Raw genomic sequence first — 20,263 nt, forward strand, 5'->3', positions numbered from 1 at the left:
CCTAACTGAGGTACTGTTATTTTGATACTTTGTGTTTTTCACCCCACTTTATGGAGTTTAAATTCCTTCTGAAGTTTGGATATACTCGTGGTCACACTTAGGGTTGTGTTATATTTCTAAGACAGGGAAAAACGTGATTAGTTGGCGTGTGTGTATTGTAATGGCTTTATTCCCCTAATATAGAAAATGTGATGCTGTTGTGCCTTTGAGAATCTTTTGTGGGATATTAGTCTTAAATAGAGGATCTGTGCAGGAAGACATGCATAAACCAGGTAAAAGGGTTTTTTGTGTTTTATGGGGTTTTTTTTAGTGTCAGAAACAGCAGAAATTTAAGATACGGTATTGAGGATAAAAAAACTCTTAATTGGCTTCAATGATAGTAACAAGACTTGATTCAAAATGAGACCTTTTCTAAATGCATTGGTAGCCAGTAGGAGCTAGGGTAAAGTTCTCTACTCAGATAAATATTAATTTTTGAGGACTCTGGATTAAAAAAATCACTGAATACTGGTCACAGAGGAATTTGTCAAGGTAGCCATCTGTAATCTGTTCTTCTGAACATTTCATGTGAGGCACTCAGAAGAATATTAATCTTTTGAAAGCTATCAGACCTGGACTGTAACCTACAGCTAAAGCATCTTAAAATTTTGTAGTTCAGTCACCTTTGCTGTCTTAGTAATGAAATTATACAATTCTGTCAATTTTCTTAACTCTGTATCCTACAGTGCAATGAGGTTTGTAACAATGGACTTTATTATCCAAAAGCATCTACTTGCTACCGAATTAACTGATCTGAACTTTGTTACTTTCTCTGATTTTGCTGACGGTTTTGCTGCAGGAGTTTTTTATGGTTTTATGCTTCAGATGCCTTCTTTGAACAGCTTAACTAGAAAGGGCTAAGCTTTTTGTATTGCATAATCAACAGAGGCTTTTTGTTTTCAAGATTTCTTCTGAGCTTGAGTAATATTATAGTTTACTAATACTTTTGCAGGCATAGGAGTGACAGACTTTGGATGCTCATTAATAGTGCTATAGTAGATAGATGAGACTGAGGTGTGCTGTTTTTTCCCAGAGGACTTCAGAAAATTATTATTAATTATAATATTATTAGGTGACATGTGTGGTGGAGTTTTTCTCATAACATCTGACCAGTGCTCAGGCTGGTTTTGTGGACAAAAATTAAGTAATTCAAACATCAGTTTGAAGGCCAGATGTTAACTAAGACAGCAAAGGACAGATATTTTCCAACTGACATATTTGGTACTGCTACCCAGGTATACTAGCTAGTTATGTGATATTAAATTTGCCTCATGGAGAAGCAGTGTAAGAATGTGCTCAAATGATAGGCACTGCAGTAATAATAAATATGATCTTAGGTTGCCCATGCATATCACTTCAATGTGTCTGAGCTGGAATTTTGACTTCCCATCAAGGAGATGAATGATTGTAGACTCTACCCTTTGCATCAAGGCAAACCACAAACCCATACAGAATACAAACACGTCTTTCTCAATTAGTGACTCCTGGATTGCTGTGGAAGGTTTAATATGTATCTAGAACTTGACTTCCACTACAGCTACTGTGTAAGGTAAGATAAAAGCTAGTTAGAAGCTTTTGCAGGCTTTTCTGTAGAAAGTCGTGGCAGCTCCAATAAACGTGTTTGTTTGGAGCAAAAGTCCACTGTTTACAATGCTCTGTTGTTTCACTTGAGGGGTTTTTTTGGAAGAAAACTATACATGGAATATATTTTAACTGTTGAAGGTACTTCCTTCTCCTTAGTTCAGCTAAAGATCAAATAACTGAAAATGGAAGAGTTTTGTACTGAGGGGTTTTTATTGAAGCATGTTAGATGACTGTGCTCTTCAGCCTCCTCTCTTCCTATAGCTGGCTGTTTGCAAAGCTGCCCAGCATAACTGATGGAGAGATGATTCCACATGGCACTGCTGGACTTGTGCTGAGTATAACTCTGATCTGTTACAGAATAGAGAAGTAAGTGCTTGCCAGGGATCTCCCAGTAGGCAAATGCAGATTGCATATCCACATTCTGAATTCCAGTAAGGCTGGCTTTTGGTCTTCCTTCATCTTCTGCTTGTATAATTCAACAAAGTTTGATTTCCTCATCAGCCAGATGAGCAATCTCTGCTTCAGGCATTCACTTGTACCATTGTAGCTGTCTGTGTGTCTGCTCAGCCACGGAGCATGAACGGGAAAGGGCTGCTGAGAGCAAATATCACTTAAACTACCATTGCTGCCAAGATACCCACACAGCCTTAATGTGAATTTACTGATCTAAAGCTTACCTGAAGGTGAGTCACAGAGAATTTAGGAACTACAAAAGTGCAAATATGTATTAAAGACGGGTCTGCAGGAGAAAGGTTCAGAATATCTTTTGTAGGATATATCTGATGCTGTAACTTATGTCTGTCATTTGTGAGGTGATGTTTTAAAGTATGGACCTAATTAGAATGCTAAGCCCATGGTGTTTTCAAGCTTTTAGGTGAGTGGGAAATAATGGTCCAACAGCATACTCCTGTTGGAAATTCATAATTTAATGGTTTAAATTACTAATTGGCTATAGAACTTGTAACTGCAAACTTCAACTTGCTTAACTCAACTTTGACTGGAACCCCAAGCAAATTTATTTCAAGGCATTTAGCTTTTCAGGAAGTTCTGGGTTTTCTTCTAAAACACAGTGGAAGGCTACTTTTGCAGACTTTTCAAAACCATAATATTGTATTAAGTGCTTCAAAAAGGATAAGGCTCTATATTGTTTCATAGAGTTCTTAGTTTTGAACTTTAGTTAGTTCTCCTTACTTTAACTGATTAATATGAATGTTTTAGTGCAGCTTCCATGTTTGAAAAGGGGGAGAAAATTCACCAAAAACTCCCACACCTGCAAATCCACAAATCAAGACTTTGTTCAGTCTTGGTTGAATCACAATAGAATCACAAATCAAGACTTTGTTCAGTCTTGGTTCTGTGTAGAAAGAAGAACCACTTTGCAAATGTAGAGACAATCTTTGGTTACAATGGATGAACAACTCTCTCTGTAGGATGGAAGTTGTGCATTGTATCACGTAAGAAGCAGAAATAACTCCTTGTTTAGTTTTGGCTTTGTCATAGAGGTACAACAAGGAAAAGCTACTGCATGAATCTGCAGCAATAGTGCATTTCCCTGTGCTCTCACTTTGCCCAAAAAGTCAAGTAACCCAGTGAATGCCTTTTTGAAGAAAGGGATGTTACCTTAGGTTTGCTGTGTGTTGGAGACGTGTCCTTGGTAGGTTGCAGTTTACTAGCTAACCTGTGGATACACTGCTGCTCTTTTCTTTCCCTCTCCTTCTGTCTCTTTTGCAAAATCTTCCTATGTGTGGGACCCAGCTTTCAGTTCTGGGGCACAGTACTGGCAGTGGTGGTATTGTGCTGTCAGAGGGTGGGTCAGGGCACACCAGATTATAGCTCTTTCTCTTGATGCTCAGTCAATGAATTGATTTGTTTGTTTGCTTATTTTAAAGCAGCTGTGATTTGATTATCAATGAAAGGTCAGAGTTCAGGTCTAGCTGGTTGTGAGGCAGAATAAACAGTGTTTTTCTGGTACTTGTCTGGCCAGAGTTTAGAAACTTGCAAAGGACTGGATGTTGCAGTGGATTTGTTTGTTTCAAACATTAGGATTCTGCTTGAGGAGCATTAGTGCTTTGCGACCAGCATTATTAAGTATGTATTTAATCATCAGGAAAACCAACATTTGGTGCCTACACTCTGTAAAATAACATGATAGGGTTCTTCAACTTTCTCTGGACTGCATCATTTCTTTTTCTTAATGATCTTATTTTCGAGTAGTGAGTTTAGTTCTTTAGCAGTGAATTGCTTATGATGGCTTTATCTATTTGGTCTTACCTTCTGAAGAAAATCCTGTAAACATGGTCAAATTAAATGCTTTATTAACCCAGGAATATTTAAGTTTTTCTCAAATAAAACCTATGCTGCTGTAGGGTGCAGGTGTCTTAGTAGCAAAAAAGTTTACTGAACTAACTTAGTCCTACTGAAATATTACACATTTACATAGTACGAAGCCTTAAGTAGCTCAAATAAAATGTTTCATACACCTTGTCATTTTGTTAAGCCTTTAATAGGAAGCATTCAGCTTTATTCTTGTGATGTAATTTACAATGAGCAATCTGGACAAGACATTTACACTTGTGTATTTTGAGCATTTTTGGCATTCAAATTGTTAGGAGCTGGATGTAATGGTTTGTTATCCCAAAGCTGTATCATGAATCTAAAAGTCTTTTCATACTGAGAGCAAACAAACTATGCAGCTTACTTGGAGAGGTAAGAGTCACTACTGTGCAAATTAGGTAGAAGTAGTGTCCCTTCTTTGTTGTGCCATATTTAGTGGTGGAGGCTATATCTTAAGGTCCTTTTGTGTTTTGGGACACCGAATACTGTATTCCTTACTTCTGAGAAGTGAGATAGTGTACATAGAATTTGTATAAATGCTATCATACTCTGAGGTAAAATGCTCTCAGCCCAAAATATCTATTTTGGAATCCACTGTATTGTAAGCAGCCTTCAGCTTAAAGTCATCCTGGTCTAAGGAATGCTCTCACATCCTCTGTAGAGTGGAATCTGGGAGGGCTCAAGGCTCTTGTTTCTGAGAAGCAGAATGCTCATCTTCCAGGGCTGCTTTTGTGAGTTTGCTGCTTTTAAAGGCCACTGGCCACAGAAGCACTGAGGCTGCTGAGCACGGGGTGCAAACACCTCGTGGTGCTCCTGGCTGGGGGATGTGCTGAAGGTGGGAGGCAGTGCATGGAGGGAGCTGTGTCCTGGCCACGTGCTTTGTGTCTGTGCCCTAAAACCTTGTGTGTTGAAGTAGAGCTGTTGTAAACAACTTTATGAATTTGCCCCAGGTGTGTTTAGTTTTACTCCCTGAAGTTCCTTGAGGTAGAACCAACTTTTTTACTGAAGCTTTTTTTACCTTCTGGGGAGGACTTTTGCCTTGTGGTTCAATACAATGATTTAAGATACTTTTTCAGAGTTCATTAGTGATTAAGTGGATGCTGCTTAAGGTGTAGTTACACAATACTTGGAACAAATGTGAATTGGCAGCAGCTCCCAGTTCAGCATTTCTGTTGCTGGTACTTGTCTGATCTGGCATTTGCTAAGCTGGTTTGGAGACCTCAAGTGACAGAAAATAATGGACTTTTTCTGGATTAGTTTTGTTCCTTGAACATTCCATCCTGTTGTGGTGCGTAAGAGGAGAGAATTCTGGGGAAAACTCAGGGCTTGCAGTAGTGTAGAGCTACAGTCATGGAACTTAGTGAACTCCTGCAGTTCTTCAAAAAGGGTAAAGTAGTCCCTTTGAACGATTTTGTGCCTATGACACTTGTTAGTAGTTGAAAAGCACTGCTGAGTGTTTGGAGGAGGTGAGCCATAATGAAATGTTGTCATAGCTCTGTTCCTCCTTCAGTGGCTTTAAAGTCAAAGTCAGCAGTAAGTCTCCTTTATCACTCAGCTCATCCAGAGTGCTGTTATCAGTTTAAAATCTTCACTGTCCCTACAAAACTTCTATTTCCCTCCTGTCCCAGAGAAAGCTGGCTGTTATCCAGAATTTTTCCTATGATAGTTCCTTCTACCAGTGTATTCTTAAGCCAATTCTGTAAGATGCAATGGTTTATAAGCTTAAATATGTAGTCCCTGATTCATGGAGGATTTTGGCTGTTTGCATCCTGTTCAAAACAATGTGTAGATGCTGTTGTTGATCCACTTATCTGAATTGTTGGTTATTCACTACTTTTACATTTTAAGGTGAATTTCTAGTTAATTTTATAGAAACTATTTTTAAAGAAATGTAATGGTTTGTATTACAGAGGATCTGAAATACTTTTGCAGTTGAAGCTTACTGCTTTTGCTTTAAACTCTTGTGCATTTTTACATCTAAGGAAGCAGAATAAAGAGCTCACAAATTACACATGCTGCGCATGGTGGGTTTAAATCATGTCAAACACTCAAGGAGTGTACTCTGTCATCTGAGTAGGTGAATAAAATTAAGACAGCACAGTGATGCTGGCAGGCATGCAAAAGCTATTCCTTCTGTTACTGAATTTAGGGACTTGAATGGCAGGTAATAGGCTGATGACTTTTTAAGTGCTTGTCAGTGTTGGTGAGGGAAATAGAGAAAAATATTAATCTGATTCTTTGTTAGCATAAATCTTGAATATGGTGTTTAGAGAGTTTGCTGAAAGGTCTTTGCATATCCAGGCATGGCTTTAGTTCAAACACTTCTATTTAGGAAAAAGTTGTATTCATGAAAAAATTAATGTACAAATCTGTTGTATGCCATCTGGAGTAGCTAACTACTTCCTTTGTTTCTTTCTAGGAAATACCAAAATAAAGCAGATGTTGTGTCCTGTACTGTTATCTCAAGGTTTTGCAAGTCATTCTGTTACATGCTTCTTGGCAGCAGGAATGTAAACTAATTCTTTCAGCACTGAACTAGAACCTTGACAAGGTTAAAATTACAGGTAAGAAGGAATTCTGCCACTTGGAAATTTATGGGAATATATTATTCCTTTGACTGTGTTTTTAATTTGCAGTTTGTAATTGACCACGGATTTAATGGAAATTTGAGATTGGGTAAAATGATGTTTTTTCTACTTTAAATGTATTTGAATTTTGCTTACTGTTATTTTTTAATAGGGAGGAAATACAATTTCAAGTACAGCTTCTTTCTGTTACAATACAAAGCAGTGTTAATAAATGGGGGACAGGGAATTGTAATTTTTCACCACCTAAAATGTCTACTGACCAGATTTTAGAGAAATGATGTTCTCACACTGAAGACTGTATAGTGTCAGTAAAAGTCATGAAGTGTTTTGCCCACTATGTGTTGAGATCAGTTTACTGTCTGCATGTGGCTTTTTTCCCTACAAGGTCTGTATTTCCTTAAATGCACTAACAGCAGCAGTGCTACTTAAATTACCTGTTTTAATCAGTTACAGAAAATCTCTAAATTTCCCTTACAAGGTTCCTGAGCTTCAGCTTTTGAACCACCTTTTCAAGGGTAAAGGTTGATGGCTTTTTCCAGGTCAATGAAAATGTTTTGGCTGCTGGTTTTGTGTCATTAACTTTATCTGACGATGACTGAGAACTCTTGTCACACTCTGTCACCTTCTTCTGAACTCATGTAGAGGGAACTAAGAGTCAATATTCTTTGAATCCTTTTGAAAAAAAGGATAAATACAGTGCTGTAAGACCATAGTAATGGGAAAAAATCCCATATCACCACAAATACCTGTGATAGAGATTGCATATTTTGGGTTGTATGTTTCTGAAAGGTTTAGATCTGTTTTTAAACTGGGACCATTTGTTTTGAAGACTATCCTTGAAATGGGTTTATTGCATGCGTCTGTCTTCAGGATTATGATCAAATGAAGGTTTTGGAGTCTTGATTACACATTTCAGTATCTTTGAAAGGAAGAGTTGTCTCTTTTCAGTAGTGGCAGGCAGGAGTCTGGACTGTTGGTCTGAAGCAGTCCTGTCTGTCTTACTCTGAAGTTCAATAATGGATAGGTTGTAAATCAGCGACAGGTTTGTGCCAAGGAAGTGGTGTTGGTTTTTCTGCTGCTAAAATGAGAGGGAGGTTGCAATGTGGTTTGTTTTGAGGGTTTTTGTTAGTGTTGTGTTGATTGAATGCTTGTACTTATTTTGCAGTGATGTAACATGTTGAAAAAAGGCACAACCTTTTATACTGACTATATTTGAATGGACCTTTAGCACTCATCCAGCCCAACCCTTGTGTCTGGCTTCCTCAGATTTTTGTGTGAATCAAGAAACCAGCCCTCAATTCTGTAAATAAAGGTGTATTGTTTTACTGTGGTTTTGCAGACCTGCTGCAGAACACTTATTCTGGTGTTTCAGACCTGTTTAGGAATAATTCACAGGTGATATGAAGAAGTGATTATTTGCTGCCCTATTCTCACAAAAGTGTGTCTGAAATTTTTTGTGAACAGACTTTGAAAAAGGTGAGAAAATTTGTCTTAAATGCCTCAATTTAAAGCAGGGGAGAACTCACTCCCAGTGACATAAAGTGTCATGCTAATGGCAGATTTATACATGTAAAATTCTTCAGTTTTAATACCATTAGTGTAGTGGATAAATTTTGGTTCTTTTTCTTGAAAATGTGAGGTGCTGTTTCTGTAGTAAAAACTGGCTGTTGTTTGTTAGATTGATGATTGAAAAGGAGCAAACTAAATTTAACTCAAAGTACTTGGTCCTTTATTGAATTTAGAGAACTAAAACAGCAATTCTGCATAGAAATAATTAAAAACTTTATTTGTGAAGTATCACTTTTATGCTAGGCTAAGTCTTTGTAGTTTCCAAGGGCCACCTGTGCATCTGTTTTGAACAGCCCATAAAGAAGTGAGAACGTGCTTATTGGCTACAGGAAATATGAGCAGGTATGGGCAAGGAATTTGACCAATTATCGCAGGATATGAGTCTTGTCATAGTGTGGTCAGTAGGGATAGGCAGCAGTACAGTGCAGACTTCCATGTGGTATATTAAAGGCACAGAGAGTTGCAGGGTTTGAGTTAAGGACAAAATGTGATTTCAAGGATGATAAGCTTGCACAGGCAATATCTGAATTAACCAGGTAGGCCTCTTTCACTGCAGTGCCAGTGCACCAAATTTCTGTTCCAAGAAAATGGTACAAGAGCATGAATGCTGACTTAGGCTGTGCTGTCTTTACTTCTAAAGACTTTAGCTTCCATCCTGTTCCTGGGCAGATGCTGGCAGCAGGAGTCTGCTTTGCCCTGTCTGGGCCCAGCCTTGTGTTTGCTGAACCAGCCTGGATATTTGCCTGTTGTTGTGTGTTACTTTCTGTGTAGCTACTCTGTACCTCAGATAAACCATTTGCAGGTAACAAATGGGATTCATTTCCCAGTCTCCATAGTGTTTGCAGGAAGCCTTGGTAAAGAAAAGCTGAATATGTAACCTGAAAACCTAAGATGAGTGACATTAAGACATTGACAAGAGTAGTCTCTTACTGAGAATGACCCTGCATACTTCTTCAGTTAAGTGCCCAGCAGTAGTGCTAACCTGAGCTAAGGGCTGCTGATAATCAGAAGTCATACTGGCACACATGGAATTCTGTGTAGCTAAGAAAAGCGCTGCATGTCTTTTAAAGTTTTCATTTGGCCACAGAACTGCGTGAAGTTGATTTCTGCAACTTGAATAAAAAGGAAGCTGCAATATAAAGGGTCTGTGACTAAAAAATACAGCAACCTGGGCACTGATGGTCTTGTACTAAGTGCAGTAATTAGAAAGCTAGATGCTGAGTCCACTTTCAATATTTCTGTGAAGTTCACCTTGACTATCTGAGGTATGATCTCTAACTTTGTAGCTGTTGAGCTGCATTCCAGGAAAATAAGAAGCCTCAGTATAAAGTCTGCAATATGCCCATGGGAGACAGATGGTTGCCACACAAGCTGAGCTGAAAAATCTGTAGTTAAGTAGCATCATCCATATTTTAGTAAAGTGCAAGAAAGCAGACTATAAAACTAATCTCTGAAAGGACCACAAGCATGTTTTTCTTGTGGTAACATAGCTAGAAAGGTTATAGCCCTTAACCTAGCTCCTGGTGCTCCTTTCCATTTCTTTGTCTTTTCTGTTGAAGGTTACAGCCCCCTTGGTTCTGCTGACTAAGCTGCTGGCTTCCAAACCCACTGCAGTCAGAGTCGCAAAGTTTCAAAATACTAAAGCTAACTTTGCACTTCTTCAGTGAAACAGTTCAAAGAGTAAGGGCAAAAACACCTCAGCCAGCAGTTCTGAAAGAAAAGAAATTGCTGGCACAATGTAGAAGTGATGAGTAGCTGAGGCAGAGCAGAAGCGTTCATGTTTTCAGGTACTGCTACTGACATTGAAAATAGGTGTGAATATAGAGCATTAAATTATGCCTGTGATTGTTTTGTGCCTCCAGACCAATTTGAAATAGCTGAAGTTCATTCTGAAATCTTCATCTCCTTTGTAACTTGCTGGTTTAAAAGTAGTGTGGTGTGGGAACGTGGTGTTTTGTTTATCTTTGTTATTTGTTCTTTTCCCCAACTGCTGTAACAATGTTGTGCTGAATCTAATTTAAAAATTACAGTTGTAGTTCCTAGGCATGTATGCTACCTGGTAGTAGGGATGGCTTGCAAAATGTTTTTCAATTACTGGTTTAGAAGTCTCTTTGGCTTCTTTCTTGACATCCTGGCAGGAAAAATTTTTGGTAGGAAGCTCAGTATTGGCATTTTATGTTGATACTTATTTTCTTTCTGTCAATATCTCTGGTCAGCTGACATACTTCCTAAAGCCAACACCCATGGCCACAGATTACCTAAAACCAAACTCAAATCCTCCAAATAAAACCCAGGAATGGTAATAACTCTTCTTCTGTGTAGTTTATTTTTAAATGAAAATAAAATATTCAGATCTTATTCTTAGTTTGCAGTAATTTGTTTGGCAGTATTTGTGGCTACATAGTTAGAGTAGCTGTTACAGCCAATCTCCAATAACTATTGGCCTAATATAAATTCATGTAGTGCAAGTATTTTTAAGGTCAATAAGTTAGAAGCAAGACCAAGTTTTCTGGGATCAAAAATTAAAACTATCTGCAGTGTGTGTGGACAGATGTACTGTGTAAAGTCTATATGTGCGCATAACACACTAGAGAGAGACTGCAGGGTGGATACAGAGGAGCTTTCTACCAGGACTAAACTTTGATTTTATTTTTTTTTTAACTTAAACCAGAGAAGTTATTTCCTGCACTTTCTATAAATTTTGAAATTGTTTGTCATGGATACTTGGATTATTTATTTGTCATTTACGTCTTTAATATCTAGTGCAGCATTTTTTCTTTTGAAATGTCGTTCTTTTTTTATAGTGGAACACGTGTGCTTTGTAACAGGAAACTCTGGCACTGTTTCTTTTCCACAGCACTGACTTATTAGAAATGACTAGCCTGTTGAGTGAATCCTTCTGAGGAAGAGACATTTTACAGTACACTTTTATGACCTAAGCCCAAAAGATTTATGTTGGACCATTCTCATATTATGAAAAGATACAGTATTGCCTTTGGGACTGTTAGCCATCAAGGTGGTATTAGTTTAGTTCTGATGTTTTTTATGAAACTGACATGCGATAGGAAAATTATTTTATAATATCTACAAAAACTTTGATTATGGCTTTTAGACCTTTGTAATCTAATTATGTGGTGGTTGCTGTCATGGTTTAACCCTAGCCAGCAACTAAGCACTGCACAGCTGCTTGTTCACTCCACCTCCTCCCTCCCCAGTGGGATGGGAAAGAGAATCATAAAAACCAGAAAATTCATGGGTTGAGACACAGGCTTCTTAATGGGTCAGGGAAGGAAGAAAAAGAATTAAAATATGCAAAACAAGTGATTCACAGTGCAATTGCCTACCATTTGCCAACCAGTGTCAGCAGTAGGCCCTGGCCAGCTTTGTCCCCAGTTTATACATTGGGCACAAGAGTATCTCTGGCCACTTTGGGCCAGCTGTCATGGCTGCATCTCCTCCCAGCTACTTGTGCCACTCTGGCCTTCTCCTCTGGCAGGATATGAGAAGCAAGAAAGTCCTTGACTAATACAAACACCTACACAGCACACTGATATTTTTAGTTGTTGCTATCAACTTTATTCTCATACTATATCCAAACCACAACTCTACACCAGCTATGAAGAAGACAGTTAATTAACTCTATCCCACCTGAAAGCAGGGCTATATCCATTTGCATGCTACCAGGTCCCACACCTTCTAATACACCCAAGTAATCACTATCACCTTTCCTGTATTTTGATATGTACCCAGAGATACCATTCCCATACTGTGTGGGCCATCCCTTCAGTATGTTTGTTGAGTTTTAGTCCATGACTTTTGCCTTTGTCTGTTGTAGTAGTCCTTCAGGGCAGGAGAGAATGTGTGGAGTGTTGGATTGTTTTATGCTGAAGCCAGCACTAGTTCCATCACTGCTATGCATGTCTGGTTCTATCCTCAAAATTCCATTCTTGATTAGACTGGGTAATGCTGTTACAATACCCTTGATATGGCATCCAACAACAGTTGGAAGTGATGACCTACAGTGTTTTATAGCAGACAACATAATACAGTTCAGATCATTTGCTGTTCTCACCCAGAATCAAATGCCCTGGAGGTACCCATAAGACTTCCCCATCCCTCCGTGTTACCCACCAAGTGCACCTAGTTCCTTGAGCAAATGCAATCCTGTGGATGATTGCTGGGTCTCCTGTTCAGGTTCTTTACCTTTTTAATTCTATGGCAAAACCAGTTCACAGAAGGATTTGAACTACTTTTCCCTCTCTCAGCAACTTCTGTTATTGTATTGCCTCACACAATATTGCCATCAATGTACTAAGAGCTTTGCTTTGTTTCAGTACTGTTAATATCAGTCCATGGCTAATAGTAGGTCTGTGTTTCCACCCCTGGAATTCCAGGTGTGCTGGATGCACCTGCACTCTGTTACCAGTGACTTGAGAAAACTGCACTAGCAGTATCAATTGTGGCATACTGCTTGTCTGCCTCTGACTCCAGTTTGTATTGAAGTTCCAGCAGGTCTGGCACTGCTGGACTCAGAGATGGCATGGCTTTGGCCAGGCCATGACAGTGTACTGTTAGTCTGCACTGGCCATATAGGACTGTTAGAGGGTGAGTGATTCCTGCTGATCACTTCTTGGCTCTCCATATGGCAAATCAACTTACGGATGGTGTCAGGGTGTCTTGGTTGGTGGGATTCCGTGTCCAGTGCACCGTTGTGATGGCAGCTGTTGTTCTTTGACCGCACCAGAAGTGTCCTCCAGGAGATGGAGTGAGGTAGATAGCTGTTTCATTTCTACTGTCTCCAAGGCAGCTATAGCAAAAGCCCAGCAGTACCTTTTGAGTCCTTGGCAGCGCACCCTTGTGAGGCAGTCTAAGCAAAGGATGTTGTAGAGCCTCAGTGCCAGGCACAATGGAGTGCCTTTGCCACTCATTCCCTGTCAGGCTCACTTTCACCTCCAACAGAGTTAGCTGTTGGGATTGCCCTGCCACTCCAGAAACAGAGATGGTGCCTGCCCCTGTGCAGCAGTGTTTGCTGGAGCCTTTGACTCCTGTGGCTCTGCTGTGCAAGGTCGTCCAATCCACACAGTCCACTAAACCCAGCTGTTTGTTTCCTCCACCTGGCTGGAGGCAGGCCCCTCCAGTCCTGGCTGTAGTATTCAGTTCTGGGCCCCTCAGTTTGGAAAGGACGGTGAGACGCTTGAGCGTGTCCAGAGGAGGGCAGCAAGGCTGGTGAGGGGCTTGGAGCACAAACCCTGTGAGGAACAACTGAGGGAGCTGGGGTTGTTTGGCCTGGAGAAAAGGAGACTCAGAGGTGACCTTATCACTCTCTACAACTTCTTGAAGGGAGGTTGTAGTCAGGTGGGCGTTGGTCTCTTTCACCAGGCAGCAACTCAGAATGAAAGGACACAGCCTTAAGCTGCACCAAAGGAAATCTAGATTGGATATTAGGAAAAAGATTTTTACAGAAAGGGTGATCATGTACTGGAATGGTCTGCCTGGGAAGGTGGTAGAGTCACCATCCCAGGATGTGTTTAAAATAAGACTGGATGCAGCACTCGGTGTTAGGGGCTGGGGTAGACTTGATTATCTTAAAGGTCTCTTCCAACCTAGTGTTTGGTGTGATTCTGTGTGTTCACTATTTATTCACTTCTTGTAAATGTGAATCAGAGTCCCTTGAAGATGAGGAGTAAGAGTAGCCCCTCTACTCTGTCTGGGGAGCTGCCCACTAGAGACAGGAGCAGCAATGTCCTGCAATAACACTCTCTTGTCGTTTTCCTTGCTATTTCCCCACTCATGCCTTTAGGGTCAAGGTATATTTTTCCATTCCACTTCCTCATGTCCTCTCTGTGGTCACACAGGGTGGCCTGTGCTGTTTATGCTTACTTCTAATAGTTGGGACACTGGTCCATACAGGTGGGGAATGCATAAGCCTTCCTTGTCCACAGCCAGGATACAGGCTGTAGTGAGGAAGAGGCATTTTGTTTGTATTATGGGAGTTGGCCAATTTGTCCACCATTTGTCCCTCTCAATCTTTCCAGGTCATTACTGCCAATGAGTTGGTGTATGACAGTGGTGCATTCCATTCCACCACATGGGTTGTGTACACTTGTCTTCATCTGGGTCTTTGGATAACTGCTTGTTGTTATCATCCACATCATCATAAATCCACATCATCATAAATCTCCTCCAGTGTGGCTAATTGCCTCAAATACTGGATGCCTCTGTCCATGACAGTCAACTTGCCTGGGTGGCATAACATGTTCCTTGAAGGAATACCTTTCCTTCATACCTGGAGTCACATCCAGAGGCTGAGGACTTGTGCCCCTTTTCCAGTTCATTGGTTAATGCCCACCTCTGTAGAATGGGATGCCAGCTGTTTGGCTTCTCTGTCCTCTAGTTCCAGGTTACTGGGCCTGTTATTCCAGCATTGGAGCAACCAGGTGATGCGCTTGCCTGGATGATGATTGGAATCTTTTTGCAGATGTCACAGCTCACTCAAGGATAGGGATCAGATGATTAACTATATCTTTTATTTGTTCTGCCTCTTTCCCCACCTCTTCTTATTATAGCCCTGCTGCTTCATCCCTCACTAAATGAGCTCCCCTTTGCATATCTCTCTCCTTATGTATAGCAGGGGCTGATACAGGCACGGGTTGGTGCTTTGGTTCAGCCACAGTGCCTGTCTCTGGGTTTGGAGTAGCCCCTGTGCCCATCATTTTCTCATCACATACAGAGGCCTTTTTTTCCCTCAGGGGTACTGTACAGTCCTGAGCATGGCTCAATAGGCCTGGGCCAGGCTGCAGCGTGTTGCTGTGGGTTTTGCATCTCTGGAATTTCCAAGGTGGCAGCATAGTTTCTCCCAATATTTAACTAGTCTTTCCAAATTTTGCATTTGTTCAGGGCTGAAGTTCCAAAGCACTGGAGGTGACCACTGTCCTAGGCACTTGCCCGTACTATCCCCCACACCCTGGCACTTACCACTATCCAGCCTCAGGGCAGATCCCTGTGGGAGGTATTCTGGAATGATTGTTGATCCTAAAACGAGACCTTGAACGCATTCAGAAAACACAGCAATAGGAATGCTGGTTTGAACATCCCAAGGGTATTAAAAATTCCCAAGTGCTGTTTTAATTGGCCTAGAGGAGAAAGGGAAGATTAAGGGAGGTAAATATCAGTCTCCCTCATGGATTTGGTCTCTGTGAAGAGGTAAAAGTTGTAATTATTAGTAGTTTCCTATAGATGGCTCCCAAAGTATGGAGATGTGGGCAGTGCTGAGTACAAAGACCAGATCAGTTTCATGAGCAGCAATTCTGTCATATTATGAGACCGTGTTACAGAGTGCAACAACATAACCTTAGCCCTGTTCCCATGGGTGACAAACAGCTCAGGGGGCAATATATACAAATAAAGTATTTTATAATTCAACATTACAAACAAGGACACCACACCAACTTGGGGAACAAATACATCACCACTGTGACAGTGATTAATATAATGAGTATATTAATATATAATATAATAAGAAATTTCTTCTGATACGTTCTAGTCAGATTTGTCATTATCTCAACCTGTCGTGCCCTGTGTTGGGCACCAGAAATATCTGTCATGGTTTAACCCCATCCAGCAACTGTGTGCCACACAGCTGCTCACTCACTACCCTGACCCAGTCAGATGGAGGAGAGAATCAGAAGAATAAAAGTGAGAAAACTTATGGGTTCTGATAAAGACAGTTTAAAGGGATAGAAAAGGAAGAAAATCATAATAATGAAAGAATTAAAAAGAAATGAGGCACAATGCAGTTGCTTATCACTTGCTGACCAATGCCCAGCCAGTTCCCAAGTGGTAGCCCTGGCCAGCTTTCCTCCCAGTTTATATATTAAGCATGATGTCATATAGTATGGAGTATCCCTTTGGCTAGTTTGGGCCAGCTGTCCTGGCTGTGTCCCTCGCAACTTCTTGTGCCCCTCCCACCTCCTGGCAGAGTATGAGAGCTGTCAAATCCTTGACTTAGTATAGCTAACAGTACTTAGCAACAGCTAAAAGCCTCAGTGAGTTATCAGCCTTACTCTCATAACTGTATCCAAGCCACAACTATGAGCCAGCTACTAGGAAGACAATTAACTCTATCCCAGCTCAAGTCAGGACAGCTCTGGCCTTTATGACAGTCATTAAATAAATATTTCTGCCTGCTAAGTATAAATCTAAATTGAGAGGAGCATGCTTTTCCTGAAAGTAGCTGCCTATTTCCCCTTTATGATATAATACAAAATAATGAATATCTATACCTGAGCAAGAACTATTTGTAAGTTTTTAAGTAGATCTTGGGAGAAAATCTGCAGTTGGGGTTGTTTGTCTTTCAAATGCAAACACAAGCTTGTGCACAGCTAAATTTAAGGCGCTTTCCTGTATGGCTGCTCTAATACCACAGCGTCTTCGCTGTGTAGCTGGGGCAGAAAGGATATTGGTCACGAATTTTTCTTACATGTCAGAGGACATGACTTTTGCCTTCATTCCTCTATACCTCAAAAGGATAGATGTTTTTGGTTTCCTGAGTCTGAATTGTTGCCTGCGTTGCCTGTATATGAGATAAGGACCTCAAGTAAGATTTCACTCTGGTAGAAGACATTAGAGAAAAATACCGGTTGGAACTTCGGAGAAGTAAGCCTTGGGTTGGATTTTTGCTCTGGAATGTCAGCTTTTGTTGGAGACTTGTTGCCCTGAACTCTCTTGGAAGTGACTCCACTATTGATCTAAGACCAGAGATGAACAATATGCCCTGAAGAGATAGTTGGAGTCTCTGCTTTGGTAGTGTATTGCTCAGATTCAACTTCTTCTTTGCCAGAGAGGGGCAAAGGCCAGTAATTTCTTCCTATGAAGTAATTTTTCCTCTGTAAAGGCATTCCAAAAGCCTTTGAGCCTTGGTGATTATTGGTCCTGCCCGGCAGTAGATTTTTTTAAAAAATTGATTATTATTGCTTTCTTTTTTTTCCAACCTTTGGGTTGGAAAGACTACAAGGAGAAGAGAATTCCAGGATTTGGTCTGAGTAATATATGGTATTTTAAAGAATGGTCTGTGAAGCATGGGCAAGAACTAAGGCTTTCTCCATTTTCAAGAAAATTTTGGGAATTGCAATAGACATGGTCTTCCTGATTTTGAAAGTTTCAATTAATAATTTCATGTGGGATAAATATTTTCACCACAAGGAAATTAATGTTTTCTCAAACTAATCTGTTATTCAATTAAATTTCATACAAAAATGAGGTCTTTGGAAAATAAATCTAAAGACTGAAGGGTTCTGAATTTTTGAGTTTATGCTGATTATACTGGTTTGCAGGTGAGTGCTTCATCAGTTCTGCTGACTATGTTTTATCTTGAGACTGCATCTTTCTCCACAAAGGATGTTTAGGGCTGCTTAATGCCTTAACTCCCTCAAGAAATGTTGAGATGGTTTGACTAAGAGGAAGTACAGTGAAGTATTAGTTAAGTACAGTGGAAGTAGTGGAAGGCTATACGTGCTTAAAATACGTGATAGGAGTGAGTGGTTGGTTAGCCCAAGGGCAGGCCTTAGCAGTAGATGGATCCTGGTAGGCTGGACCAGCGTTGTGATGTAACCACAGGAGGTATAATCCAGTACCTGGATGTTCTGGTTTGAAAGCAAAACCAGTAAGAGACTCCAAGTCAAATATAATTGATTAGGAAAAGGGAAAAGAAAACCAAAATACACACAATAGTACAAAAGAAAAAACCACTGAGTCAGAATACAACCTGACGCCCTGTTGGTCAGGGTGTTGGTAGCAGTGCAGTTGGATTGGTGGCTGCAGTCCTCCTGGAGTGGCAAATGTGGTTCTGTTGGAGCAGTTATCCTGTAGAGAGGGTGTAGTCTTCCTCTGAAGATCCAGTGGAAAAGATATCTGTTCTTCTGGGAATCCAGTGGAAAGACTGACTGTTCTGCCCCAAATCCTAGGTTATATCCAGGTGGGGATACTTAGATCCTCCCCCCTGGGTGGAGCATCTCACAATTGGCTGTTATCATTCTGTGAGTCATGTGGTGAGTCCATTAAACAGAAATGGCTTCTGGAGGGAGTTATCTTGGAGTCATGGGGAAAGGCATTGATGGGCCCATTAACAGCAGATAAGGAAGATGGGCCCCTCCTGGTTTTCAGCAGCTCTTGAGGATGGGAGTAGAATATATCTTAATATTGTAACCTAGGACACTGGAATAAAGTCGCCTTGTCCCTCTCTACAACCTGGCTGATGACTTTTGGGGAATGAGCTTTGCCAAAGAGAGCCCAGGGGTGGGTCCTGATGGAGAACCAGGACAAATGTGTTGAACAGTAGAGAGCAGTGTGTCTGAAGGGGGGAAAAGTTGGCACCTGTCAGAAAAGGTGTATCAGCATTCTGGGAGAAGTGATGGTTTTCCTCTGTTAGGAGCTCGCAAGGCTGCATTGGGAATGCAGTGTGGGCTGCTCACCTCCAAGAAAGGCACAGACATGGAGAAGCATTCTGTTACTGAGGGGCCAGAGCCTGTGTTGTGTGAGGAGGGGGAGATAGGAGTTTATTCTGTGTGGAGGAGGAAAGGCCAAACTGTCTTCCAGCAACTTCTCTGAAGTTCCAACCTCACGGGAGGGATAGAGAAGGTAATGCTGTGTTCCTCCTGGAGATGTGTGGTGAAAGCCTGTCAGGCAAAGGACACAAGTTGATTCCCAGACTTACTGATAGATAGTCAATCTCTCCATCCTTTATTTGCAATATTAAATGGGATATTTAGAATATTAAGATCATAATCTTGAGTAGTGGGGTTTTCTTATTTTCCATTTTTTTTTAAGTTGTAAAAAAGTGAACCTACTTATGAAGCAAGTAAAACTAAGGTGTGACACATGCCTTTGGTGGTTGTTTTTTTTTTAATTGTGTTTTGTTTTACAGATATAAAACACAACACAATACTGAGCTCACAGGCCTTTGCAATTACATAAGTTTTGATCTTCTTCCTCACTCAGTCACATTATGTCTTCCACATTTTTGATTTTAAGAATGCAATGACATAATACAATTAAAGGAATTTCATAGAAGGTGTGAAGTATTGGAGAGTATCTGGCATTTTGGCAGCATTTCAGTCCTGTATGACAGTTTTACTGGTAAGAATGTTTTGTGTGCTTTTAAAATAGTTTTGTATTGTGTGTAATTTGGAAATAAGTGATTGTGAGATACAAGAATCCTTTCACAAGTCTCTCTGACTGATGTTAGTTGCACTATTAAACTATGTGGAACTTGTTCAGCTCTCAACTGAGAGCATTGGTTGCTGAGAACTCTGTTTTGTGGGGGTATGTCACACTGTCTTGCTTACCCTCTGACACAGATTAATTTTGTTTGTTTTCAAAGCAAAATCAGATGTTTTGAGAGAAGGGGTTGTGCAAAGTTTTGACTACATATTGCATTGATGGATACACTTTGTGTGTCCTTTACATTGATTCAGTGTTAACAAAACTGCTGAGCAAGCTGTTGGGGTCTTCAGCACTGCATGGAGATCATTGTAGCAGACAGTTAGTGTGAAGTTTGGTTTGTCTGTGTGTGGTCTGCTGTATACTTCATATGTGTTTAGGTGAGGGGAATGGTGGGAGTAAGGATTAATTAATCTCTTCCTGGCCTGGCAACAAATTCTTAGCCTAGCATTAGTTTATCATGACTCTGTACATTCTGTAGGTAGGTACTGCTGTGTCAGAGATGAGTGATTGCTCAGGATCAGTCATGGCAGAATTCTTGTCAATTCTTTTTGGATGAAATTTGCTGTAATTTTCACATTTAAGGATTTTGTAGGGTGATGACTCTTAGAATGGTTTGAAGTTGTGATATGTGAGTTTCCGAGATCTGTGGATTAAAGAATGTATTCTCTACTGACTTTGTAAAAGACAAGGTAATTTTTCAGGTCTGTGTAGGACACTTGAGTCTAGTACAGGAGAGGAAATCAGAAGTCTTTCAGAGCTTCCATGTAGATTATTCACATTTTACCTTGTGAGCTTGCATTCTGGAGATAGTCTCCAAATACTGAAGAACTTCTAACTTCCTGTGGGTTGTTTACTTCCCTTAGCTCATATCTCTTGTAATTGAATAAAATTTGTAATTTATAAAGTTTATGAATTTAAGTTTATTGGAA

General features: G+C 40.3%; 1 protein-coding gene across 4 annotated transcripts in view; it reads left to right on the forward strand.

Moving 5' to 3' along the window:
* PPM1B (protein phosphatase, Mg2+/Mn2+ dependent 1B) overlaps positions 1 to 20,263 on the forward strand; it is a 61,854-nt gene that overhangs the window by 18,954 nt on the left and 22,637 nt on the right. For 2 of the 4 annotated variants that reach the window (XM_059467631.1, XM_059467630.1), the window contains exon 2: positions 6,377 to 6,521. Coding sequence is in view for 2 of the 4 variants with exons in the window: in XM_059467629.1 (XP_059323612.1) it covers positions 19,233 to 19,247 (15 nt within the window). In the remaining 2 variants the exon portion in view is untranslated. Of the gene's footprint in view, positions 1 to 6,376; positions 6,522 to 19,109; positions 19,248 to 20,263 lie in introns of those variants that run through there. The other 2 variants (XM_059467629.1, XM_059467632.1) reach the window with 2 other exon arrangements.

This window comes from Ammospiza nelsoni, chromosome 3 (assembly GCF_027579445.1).
Source record: "Ammospiza nelsoni isolate bAmmNel1 chromosome 3, bAmmNel1.pri, whole genome shotgun sequence".
Lineage (NCBI taxonomy): Eukaryota > Metazoa > Chordata > Aves > Passeriformes > Passerellidae > Ammospiza > Ammospiza nelsoni.